General features: G+C 40.5%; 2 protein-coding genes across 5 annotated transcripts in view; both read left to right on the top strand.

Annotated features, from left to right (window-relative positions):
- The window catches only part of LOC121579815 (arrestin red cell), a 31,081-nt gene extending 27,165 nt beyond the window's left edge, over positions 1-3,916 (top strand). The window contains exons 12-15 of one of the 4 annotated variants that reach the window (XM_041894725.2): positions 151-174; positions 1,335-1,411; positions 1,920-1,974; positions 2,242-3,916. In XM_041894725.2, the coding sequence (XP_041750659.1) occupies positions 151-174; positions 1,335-1,411; positions 1,920-1,974; positions 2,242-2,323 (238 nt within the window). In that variant the 3' untranslated portion in view covers positions 2,324-3,916. Of the gene's footprint in view, positions 1-150; positions 175-1,334; positions 1,412-1,919; positions 1,975-2,238 lie in introns of all 4 variants that reach the window. The other 3 variants (XM_041894724.2, XM_041894727.2, XM_041894726.2) reach the window with 3 other exon arrangements.
- Positions 3,917-6,846: 2,930 nt separating this feature from the next.
- Positions 6,847-12,765, top strand: LOC121579812. Its single transcript, XM_041894720.1, has 9 exons — positions 6,847-6,931; positions 7,296-7,596; positions 9,730-9,786; positions 10,060-10,110; positions 10,297-10,331; positions 10,578-10,619; positions 10,901-11,326; positions 11,412-11,645; positions 11,778-12,765. Exons 2-9 carry the CDS (start codon positions 7,296-7,298, stop codon positions 12,027-12,029), a joined length of 1,398 nt encoding a protein of 465 aa, XP_041750654.1. The 5' UTR covers positions 6,847-6,931; the 3' UTR covers positions 12,030-12,765.
- The last annotated feature ends 299 nt before the right edge of the window (positions 12,766-13,064 follow it).

Genomic DNA, 13,064 nt, shown 5'->3' with positions numbered 1-13,064 from the left:
TTGCGGTTGCCTTGGTTTTGAGTTCCGGCCTCATTTCATCTTCCCTCCTGTGGCTTGTGTCGCTCTCCCCTCCTGTGTTTGTCCGCCTGTCTGTCTGTTTGTGCGTCTCTCTCCCTCCATCTGTGCATCTGCTCTTGCGTTGGGTCTCAGGCTGCTGAGTGGCGTGTTAGAGAGGTAATATGACATCCCAGCCTCCACCTGCGTGTGTGTGTGGTGATCTTATGCCCTACCACCATCTGTGTGTGTGGTGATCTTATGCCTTACCACCATCTGTGTGTGTGTGCTGATCTTATGCCCTACCACCATATGTGTGTGTGCTGGTCTTATGCCCTTCCACCATCTGTGTGTGTGCTGGTCTTATGCCCTACCACCATCTGTGTGTGTGCTGATCTTATGCCCTACCACCATCTGTGTGTGTGCTGATCTTATGCCCTACCACCATCTGTGTGTGTGCTGATCTTATGCCCTACCACCATCGTGTGTGTGCTGATCTTATGCCCTACCACCATCGTGTGTGTGCTGATCTTATGCCCTACCATCATCTGTGTGTGCGCCAGAACCGCCATCAGTGCCTCTTAAGTGTGTGTATGTGTGATGATTTTACATACCAGCCATTGTATGTCAAATCTCACCTGCAGCTGCTAAGCTCCTTTTATAACTGCAGCCTCCTGTCTTCTCCCTGCCTGAGTCACAGAGTCCTAACCCTAAGGATGGTGTGAGGTTTCATTAGGCTGTGGCCCAAAGTCACACTGATGCAGAGTTATCAATGAAGTGTTGAGGGGAATAAAGCTTCAATATAGTAAGTCTGCACATCTTGGTGTTCAGGCTTTGATTTATTACAATTCATTGGTTATTACTGTATAATTACTGTTTTGAAACAAAGTGCTACCCAGCACTGAAGAGTTCCCATTGGGTAAGATCAATGTTTGACAGCAAAGGAGGGTTGATGGGCTTTATTCCCCCTTCACTGATCAAACATGTAACTAATCATATTTTCTGGGTTGTTTCCTGTCAGATCTTGGATTATTCATGGTGCAATAGTATATCATCATATGGATGTTTCCATAGAATAACTATCAAATTGTTATTGATTGACATGCATGATTGACCATGCATGTGGTCATTTGTAGCTCACTTGGTAGAGCATGGCGCTTGCTACACCAGGATAGTGGGTTCAATTCCCAGGACCACCCCCCATACTTAAAATGTATGCACGCATGATTGTAAGTCGCTTTGGATAAAAGCGTCTGCTAAATGGCATTTATTAGTATTATTATGCATGCATATTTGATCCCAATGAATGTTGTTTATCTTCTGTGTGTGTGTGTTTCCAGGGATGTGTCGGTGGAGCTGCCCTTCGTCTTAATGCACCCCAAACCCACAGAACTTCCCATATCCCGCCCACAGTCAGGTACCTACAGACTCCCACCACCTCTCCATAAGCCCACTATCAGGTCTTTATCTCAGTACTTCGGATGCATCTCAGTTCCTCTCCTTCCCTTCATTTTCAGTGAATTGAGAGAGTTGAACAAATCCTCTCTGGCAAGCTTCCACCATGTTACATTCACGTTTTCAAATGTTCCGATCAATTCAAATTAAGGAAGATGAGGACTTTAGAGTCCCTCAAGTGGCTTGCTGTTTTTTAGTGATTGGGAAGCAGTGAATTGTGATAGTGGGAACTCTACTAGGCCTATAAGTGAAGAGGAATTGACAGTGGACACAGTCTTGTGAAATATATTTCAGTAGTTTAGTTCAGCCTTGTGGGCAGGGAACAACAGTCCCTCACATACACAAGCCCATCAAATACATAATCTCACTCTCTGGTATTTCCTGCATGTAAGTTGCCATGGAGCCATTGCCATGGAGCCATTGCCATGGTGACATCGCACTGACATGTCATTATCTGTGTGTTCTAACAGCTGTGCCGGAGTTGGACCCTCCCATCGACACCAACCTGATAGAATTTGAATCAAAGTGAGTATTCATCTGGTCTATCTGACCATTGTAATCACTGCTTCTTTACTGTGACCAAAGGCTGCGTTTACACAGGCAGCCCAATTCTGATATTTTCCCCAATTATTGGCAAAAGAGCTGATCTGATTGGTGAAAAGACAAATAAGTGAAAAAAATATCAGAATTGAGCTGCCGATGTAAACGCAGCCAGAGAGACCCTAAACCTATTCCCTCAGATCTAAAACACTCTCACTTCTGCCATGTTTCCTTGTTGTCATCCTGCAGTAGATTCTCCCAAGACGACGACTTTGTGTTCGAGGACTTTGCCCGCCTGCGGCTCAAAGGAATGGCAGACGACGAGGACTGCTAGAGCTCACACACACACACACTCTTGCGCAAACTCTTACACACACACACACACACACACACACACACACACGGTGGGATGAAGGCATGTGGATGGAGAGATGTGGTAGCCTCGTGGTCTTCCTGACGTTGCTTGCGGTGTATTTTTGTCTTACTTAAGCCACTTGTCTTCTTGTACATGTTCTCGCTGTCTGCAGTGGTTGTTGTTTTGGGTGGTGGCAAACACAACCAAAAACCCAGCACCATGTAAATGATGATGTAATATTGGACAATGGCGAATGCTGACAGATCCATAGGTGTCATTTGACCAGCAGTTTCACAGTGTCGAGGATGGGCACAATATGTGCTATAATGGATAAAAAGTAGATGACCAAAATGTCATGAAGAGGGATGATGTGCCATGGCTGTCCACGCTGAGGGAGTGCCATGGCTGTCCACGCTGAGGGAGTGCCATGGCTGTCCACGCTGAGGGAGTGCCATGGCTGTCCACGCTGAGGGAGTGCCATGGCTGTCCACGCTGAGGGAGTGCCATTGAAAGGAAGTGGGCTTTTTATCATTATTTTTCCACCAATCATAATTTAAATGTAATTATTTCTACAAATATTGATCATATTGATCATGTATTGATCATTGATATAAAGCAAGGTTTAGAGAGTACCTGCTGAAGAGAGGAGAGAAGGGCAAACACACAGACTGACACACTTTGGTTAGTGATGTAATTTAGGCAACCCTTTCATCTGCCCCATCATCTTTAAACTCCTGAATTTCTACCCAGTCATTAATTCTGTAAAAACCTTCATGTTTTAAGGGAAGAATACGGAGGTTTCTATGATTCACCCTCTTCTACAATAAGAGGACAGATTATACACTCCCACTTAAAGTAAACTTGCACACACTGCATCCACACTGTATAGCCTAGTGATACTCCTCACTGTCAGTCTGTCAGTTAGTCTCAATTCACCGCTTTGACATTCATCAGATTCTTGCACATGGTCTAAGAGAATGGGTATTTTAGAATAATTTCTCCATCAGATTCCATTCACTCTTGTGCTGAATCCCAAACTGACCCCTAGCTCTTCTTCCCTAGGCACTCCTTTAAATCTGAAAGGATTGGGTAGGTATAAGTAATGTGGGGAAATTCGAACTAGCCAAGCAAAAGGCAGGGTGAATACATTACCTTAATATTCATACCTGTCCAATCCTAGAAGTGCCTAGTGACGGGCTAGCTAGGGGTCAGTTTGAGATTCAGCATTGGTGTCAGAGTTTGGGAAAACCTGGCCTAGCGCACAGCGACACCAATGGAGCATGTTTTTCAGCAGTGCTGTGAACTATGATCTGTGATTATTGTTGTTGTGCATCTATGGGGTACCTGTTTGCAGCTCTTAAGTGTGAATATTTGGAAGTGCTGTGGGAGCATCATAATGTCTACAGAAAGTATGCTGATGTTATGATTTTGGTGGAACATGACATAACTATTATTAATATTATTACTACTGTATCATTGACTATGATTATTCTCAATCATTTAATACTTTTTTGTTTGCCATTTTTTTTATTTCAGAATGTTTATTTTTATTAAAGGCAAAATGAATTAACACATTTTCTAATAGATGCTTATTTTCGTGTACGTTCTATTAAGTCTCACATCCAAAGACGGAAGATAAATTAATCTGGCGGTTGAAGTGATAGTCAAGTATCCACACATGGTCTCAGATGACTTCCTTGTCAGAAGTTCAATCACAGTGCAATTTCTTTATCTACAATGTTAGTTAGAGTTAAATTTGATTTGCACAGTAGCGAGTTAAGTTATCAAGATGGCATCATGCTTCACCATTTGGGGCTCAAAGTGCACTGACACATTTATACCTACTTTGCAGAAATGTGTTGTTAGGGAAGCTCTGTGGGCCAGTGAGTGACCATTGAAAAGGAAACTTTGAGAAGGACAGTAACACATAAAAACAGGAAGCATTTGCAGTCACAGGACAGAGAGAGGTGTCTTAGTGAAGTGAAAAACATGACTGACCAGTTTGTTACTTTATTTCTCATGGTATTAATATTAAAACATTGAATTAGATCTTAGGTACTCATTTATATAAGCCTGTACATACAGTATCTGAAATTCACAACAGTTTGGTTTATAATTAGCTTTACCTATAGCTACATTGATGAAAATTAATTGGCCCACATCTTAAATATCTTTCAATAGATACAAAGATAAAAAACATTTGAGCCACATTCAAGGTCTGTTTTAGTACAGGAAGCTTTTGGGAAAATGAGTCAAGGTCCACCATGGGCAGTGTGCACCATCCTCTGGTCAAAGCAGATCATAACATTAGTTGGGAAGCAAGTGTGTGCCTGCCACTGCATGTGTGTTCTGTGTCTGTTGTTGTCTGTGTGTCTCCTTACAGAGAAAAGACAGGAGAATGGACACTTCTCTCTTAGCCCCAAACACATTTACATTTGGACATTTTAGTCATTTAGCATTTAGGGATTTAACCAGCGACCTTTCGGTTACCTCTAGATATATTAGTTTACCCCTATGAGAAGGGGCTAGGCGTTTAAATGTTTTAAGTATTCAAACTAAGCATAGAAACCTTGGTCTGTCACCTTTCCTGTGCATCATTGTGCCTGTTCACCCTCTCTGCCGCCTCCTCCTTATCCATCCATCTCTCCAGAAGCCCCTCTTTCTCTCTCCAGGCCACTGCAAGCCCATCCCTCAGCTCCCGCTGCTCCAACCGCCTGCCTGCCAACTCCTTTGATTGGCTCTCTAATGCAGACTCACACTCTGATAGGCTGGCCTGCAGAACGTTGACCCCCCTGGCTTGAGTGACAGCTTCCTTCCGATAGCGGGAAACTCTAATAGAATATGGTGACATTAGTCTATGTAAGTTTATATCAGACGAGTCATCAGACAACCTCACAACTAAGATGCCTCTCAGTTTCAGTATCTTTGTAGAAAATGTCATGGATGCATTATTAAACCATATAGTCTACTTTACCATAACATTTATTTATGAACAGATTTCAATGGTTGATCACTTACTGTGAGTGGCAGTATCGAAGCTCTGCGTCTTTCAGGTACATGACAGTGGTCAGGTCAGAAACTGCCTGTGCCATTAAACCCCTGCAACTTATCCAGAACGCTGCTGCCCGTCTGGTGTTCAACCTTCCCAAGTTCTCTCACGTCACCCCGCTCCTCCGCACACTCCACTGTCTTCCAGTTGAAGCTCGCATCTACTACAAAACCATGGTGCTTGCCTACCGAGATGTGAGGGGAACGGCTCCTCCTTACCTTCAGGCTCTGATCAGACCCTACACCCAAACGAGGGCACTACGTTCATCCACCTCTGGCCTGCTAGCCCCCCTACCTCTACGGAAGCACAGTTCCCGCTCAGCCCAGTCAAAGCTATTCGCTGCTCTGGCACCCCAATGGTGGAACAAGCTCCCCCACGACGCCAGGACAGGGAGTCACTGACCACCTTCCGGAGACACTTGAAACCCTACCTCTTTAAGGAATACCTGGAATAGTATAATAGTAATCATTCTACCCCCCCTTTACTACCACTGTCTTTATCATTCTACCCCCCCTTTACTACCACTGTCTTTTGTCTAAACTAACACCTGACTTATTTCACCTGCTAGCACTGACTTGTTTAAAGAAATGTACTTATTGTGATCGAGATGTAGTTGTCCCTGATTGCACTGACTTTGCTCACAGCTGCTTGTTTGAAGAAGTGTACTTACTGTGATCAAGATGTGCTTGTCCCACTGGCTATCTTAAGTTGAATGCACCAATTTTTAAGTCGCTCTGGATAAGAGCGTCTGCTAAATGACTTAAATGTTAAATGTTAAGATTAGACCGGTAAGAGCAGGTCAAAAATGAGATAAACAATCACTGTTTTGATCCAACTCTGGGCAAGAAAGGCAAGGAGAGGCAAGCTTGTGTACAAGGCCACTATGCGAGGGCAGGGTTGCCAGATGCAGCACAAGAGAAGACATCAGAGAGTCCAACTGACAGGATGACATTGAATGGAACCTACAGTACCAGTCAAAAGTTTCGACACACCTACTCATTCAAGGGTTTTCCTTTATTTTTTAAAACTATTTTTTACAATTTTTTACATTGTCGAAAATAGTGAAGACATCAAAACCATGAAATAACACGTATGGAATCATGTAGTAAACAAATACACATATATTTTACATTTGAGATTCTTCAAATAGCCACCCTTTGCCTTGATGACATCTTTGCACACTCTTGGCATTTACTTTACCACGTCTCGCGGGTCATGGCTAGAAAGAATTCAGTTTTTGTCAAATTAACGTCAGATTTTATTTTCGTAGCAGGTTAGAAGAATTTACGCAGCAGGTTAGGAGAATGAATGTAGCAGGTTAGGAGCATTAGGTTAAGGTTAGGAAAAAGGTTAGATTTAGGGTTAGCTAAAATGCACAAAAAATATATATCTTTGACGTTAATTGGACAAAAGCTGGATCCCTTCTAGCCTTGTCTCAAATGACACGATGAAAACGAAACTGAAAATGAATCTCAAAGCGCACAGTATTTTTTCGCGGCCAAATTTGAAGCACAATTGCCTGTTGACTAGGCTACGTGGTGAGTGTTTGATTATTTGTTTGATTATTTAGCCTACGTTATTATAATGTCATTTATTGGTAGGTGTTGTTGCTTAAGTTATAATGATGTTGACCCAGTTTGATTATTCATTTAGATTCAACGAGTGAGATTATTCTGTTGATAATTATTTGCATTTAGGCTACGTATAGGGTAGGCTACTTAGCCTTCGCTCCTTGAGTTTAGTCGACTACACTACCGTAGACCTGTACCTTGGGGAAATATTTCATTTGGCAGGTGTTCTAACTTTCATTGGGTTGTAATCTATTGTAGCCTACATCGAATATATCTGCCCCAGTTTTGCAAATGTCTTATGATTCAATATTTGTTTTGCTTCTTTCCAAAGATGACTTCATGCATTGAGGATAAGTGGTGCCAAGCGCTCACTAAGATTATAGAGGAACTGGATGAGGATCAATATAAAAAGATGTGTCACCTTTTGAATAAAATTCCAAATGGTGTAAAGAGTGACATTAAGCCAGTAGACATGCCTAAAACCATCATCAGTCACTTGGGAATGAATAAGTCTATCCTTGAAATGGGAAGAGTGATGGGGAAGATCCCAAGAAATGACTCAGCTATTCAGGACCTTCTGCGTCCCTTTGTTCAGAACCTGCTTAATGGGAAACAACAGAAAGAGAAAAAAGGTAGGCCTACCATAAACATACATAATTGGAATGTACAGTATTACAATTTCACAGAAAGTGTAGTGTAAATTATCAGGTCCCATCCCATCTCACTTCCCATGGTCAGCTAAAATTGTTGAGCGCAACATAGTGGTAATGCACTTCGCAGTGGGCAAAACCTGGTTGAAAAGACGTCAGTATGACGTCTTTTTATTACTTCATATTCTGGTCGCAAAAAAGTTTTTTACATCTTTTTTTTACTGACCAGAATATGTCGTCTTTTTCAGACCACTATAAAACCATTTGGTCATAATTGTGACCTCAATCTGACCAGCTGGTCATAATTCTGACCAATGTATTATGTGCTATATTATGTCATGTACTGGTCATTAAGACCTCATCATAACCTGATAATGACCACCTGACTACAGTTTATTACCTACTGTAAAAAGCAGAGTAGGATATTGAAAACATTGTTAGTTAAATGTCTAATTGTTTCCATAGTCACCGATTAAAGTTTAAATCTGCAACAAATTATTTCATTTAAAATTGATCAAGCAATGGCAAAAGCAAATCTACGTCACAATTTTTTGCACATCTGCATACAGCAATTGTTTCATAATTCACCCAAAGACATTACATGCATAGAAAGACTGGGACACAGAGTATATAAAGGCCCATTGTTTTATTTGTATTAATGATTAATAAGGGCGGTGTGATGGGGTAGATCTGAGCACAGAAGGCGATCTGGAGCGTAGTGGCCCTCTTGAAGAGTGGTGTGGTGGGTCAGATCTGCAGTTAAGAGAATCAGCACATTAAAATGATCAATTTGAGATTTTAAAAGAAAACTAGACAATCCTGAATAAACTTTGTGGACTCAGCTGGCTAAAAGTATTTCTATGTTACTAGTTGAAGAAGTGTGTGGCAGTTATAACTTAGAGATGTCTTCAAAAAAGAGCAACTTGCTCATATACATACTTTACGTCCTCCTCCACCACGGCGGTCAGGGGCATATTTTAGGACTTTCCAGAGGGCCAGGAACACATCAACCTCGTGAGTTTTCTGGCTTTTCAGTTAGTCATAAGACAACATCAAAACAGCATTCAGTGGAACAGAATAACATTTGCAGCACAATAAACAGTGCAATTAGCTAACACAGACAGAAGATTACTCTGTAGCTCAGCTGGTAGAGCACGGCGCTTGTAACGCCAAGGTAGTGGGTTCGAACCCCGGGACCACCCATACACAAAAAAAATTATGCACGCATGACTGTAAGTCGCTTTGGATAAAAGCGTCTGCTAAATGGCATATTATTATATTATTATTACCATTAGAAGCCAACACACAGCAAACTACCAGATACCATTAATTAAACAACCATTATTTAATTGTACTGCATTTTAACAGCAGTGATTTTTTTAAAGGGTATCCTGTATTATTGTGCATGTTTATCTTACATGCTGGTAGCCTAGAACAAATGTTATGGAAGTGAATGTGCACTTTTCAATTGGGTGGACTGCAACTACAAAAAACACTGCCATAGCCTGTAGTAAAAGCAAAAGCATTTATAGCATCGGAGATTCTCTAAATTACGGACCATCTCTGATAGCTATAGGACCGCAGAGACTGTCACAAATTGTAGCTTTTAATGACCTAGCAAATTTGATGACTTTGAGGTGAAATATATCACATTTCTTAGTTTTTTAAAATTGGTATTTCTTTACCTGCAGAATAAAAACCTCAAATGGCCCTACTCCTGAAAAAGATAATTGTGTGCTAAGCTTAATCATGCAAACCCTGCAGAAAAAGAACATTACAATAATTGTAATAATTGTAATGGTTCTAGTGTCTTATATGCAATGGGTGCATGGCCCACAAACACTATGCACATGTTTATATAGATTGGTGTATATTAATTGAGTAGCATTTAGATAACTGGTCAGTTGTTCAATCAGATTTCAATCAAAAACCAGATATCAATCAAAGACGTGTTTTTCATGATGTCAACAAGACGTCATGAAAAATACGTCTTAATCTGGTTGTGATCCGGTTATAAGACGTCCCGACCAGATTTCAACAAGTAAAAAGACGTCGTTATCATGTCATATGCCCACTGGGTTGTTAATTGTTAATGTGTTCGTTTTTTCCCTGTAGGACGGCAAAAGAACCGCAAAATTGATTCGGAGTCTGAGGAAACACCTGCAGCCACTGGTTTTAATTAATTTTATTCGAGATAGTGTTTTTGACTACATTAATTTTCTCCATTGGTCCAGTGTCCATTCAAATTAGTAGCATCTTTCAGGGTGTGTGAATGATGAGATCACTTGAACTGTTGGTATAGGCAATTAATTGAAAGCGGATTTTCACTGCTCTAGTCTAGTGGTAAATTGCTGTTGTGCATAGGACATTGAGATGAAAGAAAAACTATATTCATAAAAACAACAATACAATTATTATTTTATTGAAAATACACTTCTTTTTCAGGACAGAAGAGGAAATATGTGAGCGATTCAGAGGACGAGGAGTCAGAAAAAGGTTCTGAAGAATATGTTTTCAAGTTTCAGTCAATCAATTTACCTTATAGATTAAAATAAAATATAATTATAAGGGCCATGCATATTCTACATAGACGTTCACTTGACAAGTTCTATGAACAATGATAGTTTTATTTTTGTCATGCCAATTTTGAGCAGAATTCATTGTGACTCATTTGTTTTTAAGGTCCAGAGAACAAGGTGCAAGGGGAAAATAACAAGGTATGGGCACATTTTGCAAACCATTTACAAGCTGAAGTTAGCCTAGTTGGTTGCCTTGTCTGTTTATGCAATGAAAAAAGAGAAACTGACAGACAATCAGACAAGTGGCCTCAGCAATACAGATAATTTGAACTTGTATAGGGGAGGATGGTTTGACTAAACCCCCCATATAATTAGAATAACATTTATGTATGTTCTACCCATTATGTTTATATGACAGAACCACACATATTTTTACTTTCTCAGGGTAATCCTCCCCCCTCTTCCAAGCGCAAATCCAACTCCTGGGTAAGTGTGGCTGCATTTACAAAGGCAACCCAATTCTGATATTTTTTTCACTTGTTGTTTTTTTGACCAATCAGATCAACTCAAAATATCAGAATTGGGCTGCCTGTGTAAACTCAGCCTATCCTTTTCTGAAACCTGAAGACTCATTAGGTCCCAGAGTTTGAGTCACACAGACGCCCACAGTCCAGGGTGAAATACCTGATCGGTCACATAGAGTCAATTGGATATTGTATGTGGTTAGACATTGTGTGACAGATCCTCTTTTACACTGTGTTTGTCAGATGCTAACCATCGCAGATCTGAAAAACTTGGGAGGACTTGGCGATAAAGCGATAAAAGGAAAAATTGTAAAAAAATCTGATCTGATATATTATGACACAAAGGCAAAGAAAAAACAAAGTCTTTTCCATATGAGTCTGACTGATGACACAGCCAGTATCAAAGTCACTGTATATGGGAAGGAGAGATATGACTTATTCCAAGAGGGAAGCTTTTACCTGTTGAAAGCCCTCATTGTGGAAGGGGATATAGTGAAGGTCACACAAAAAAGCAAAGTGTCCAAAACAAGCCCATTAGAAGTTCCTCAGAGGCTGGAAATGGAGGCAAGGATGCTCATTGAACCGGCCCACCATCCATTCTGCTCCATCGCTGATGCCAAGGCCTCTCACCCAGGCATCCAGATGAGCATTGATGGAACTGTTATTGATGTGAGTCATACAGTACATATTTAAATTACCTTTAAATAACCCTTTGCTAATTGTTTTTAGTTAACTGCACCCTCTCTTTGCTCAGATGACACTTTTGAGTAAAGTAAAAGTGAAACGGGAGAGGACCAGAAAGTTGGTTGAGCGCCGCAGCCTGACCTTGCAGGATGAGACTGGTTCTATTGAGGTCTGTCTCTGGAGGGAGCAGGCCTGCAACTGCAATGTATTGGTTGGAGATACCGTAAGGGTGACCAATGTGTACCCCAGTGAGTACTTGGACAGTATTTCTCTCAACTCAACTGGAAGAACCAGGATTTATAAGGTGGGTCCTGTTACTAAGGGCTGGGTGGTCTGCCATTGCCTCTGCTTTTCAAATAGGTGATCAACTCTTTATTGCAGGCTAGTGATGATATTAATATATGGTCTCTCTCGCGCTCTCTGTGGTGTAAATTAGGTCCAGCCTGCTACTTTGGAGACTGTGAGGCTGTCTATTGAAGCAATTGAAAAGTGCACTAAGATGGAGGTGACCCTGGAAGCAGAGACGGATGGAAAGCTGAGAACCTTCATTGTGGCATCGGAGATCCTGGTACAGACCTATGGCATTAAACTTCAGGGAGACTTTGAAAAGAGGCTTCTTAAGATAATGCCGCTTTCTGCAGAGGCAAAAATACAAGGCAATAGAATTACATCTCTCACAAAGATTTAAATCCATCCTAATGATAAAAGGTTTTGTGGATTAAGTTTGATTACTGGCAACTTCGGCCACAAAACCAATGACTTGAAAAGTCACACACTTGTGCTAAAATATAATTTTTAAATGTATTGATTTGTATTTTTACCTGAACTTTTTCATTTTGTAATGAACTGAGCTGAAGTGGTACACCACAAACAAGATATCATTGAACCCAAGATTTGCTGAAGACTTTCCATTTCTGTCTGATTTTGGTTTAATTCTGCATGTAAAACCATTTGTATTTCACCAGTGGTAAGAGGGGATAAGGGGGTTCTATCTTTAAACTATTATACACATCATGTAATTCAGCTAAAAAAAATAGCTTTTAGTAGATGCTGAAAGAGACCTGGCTGATGACTGTATTATAAATACTGTACATAGGGCTCTATTTCAATCTGTATGCGCAATAGAAATGTAATGGTAATTTCCGATTGAGCTGACATATGCAGAGTTTACCGTAAATGCAGTCTCCTCCAACGCGGGAACATTGCCTTTAAATTTAAATTGGGATTTAGTGCTTTTTACTTGCGCGATATGGATTGAATAGAGCCCTTAATCTCTGATAATTATTTTTACCTCAAACCTTTTATCTTGCAACTGTCAACTTAGTTTTTTTGTTTAGAGGGAGGTTTGGCTAGAGCCTTTTGTCAAGCATTTCAATGGCAAAAAGCTGTACAAATTATATTAAATAAAGTGATTACCTCCATAACGAAGTGTTATGTCCTTTTTTTCCACTTTATTGCTTATAACTTTACTATTTTGACAATACATGGAATTGACAGACAAGCTTGAGATGGCTTGTTATTTAAAAATGAAAAAACTGCCTTGGCAATCATGTTTCATGCTGCTTTGGAATTTCTGGTCATACACTATTACTATTTTTCTATTAACATATTTTTTTTTTTATCAAACTCCAATGTTTATCCTTGCCACTGTCATGTTTTGCTTTTCGGGGAGGCTTGGCTATGGCCTTTTGTCAAACATGTATAGTCAAGGAAGCAATTTCCT

The sequence above is a fragment of the Coregonus clupeaformis genome, chromosome 13, assembly GCF_020615455.1.
Source record: "Coregonus clupeaformis isolate EN_2021a chromosome 13, ASM2061545v1, whole genome shotgun sequence".
Classification (NCBI taxonomy): Eukaryota; Metazoa; Chordata; class Actinopteri; order Salmoniformes; family Salmonidae; genus Coregonus; species Coregonus clupeaformis.
The sequence above is the reverse complement of the archived record's forward strand: the minus strand, read 5'-3'. Positions and strand labels throughout refer to the sequence as shown.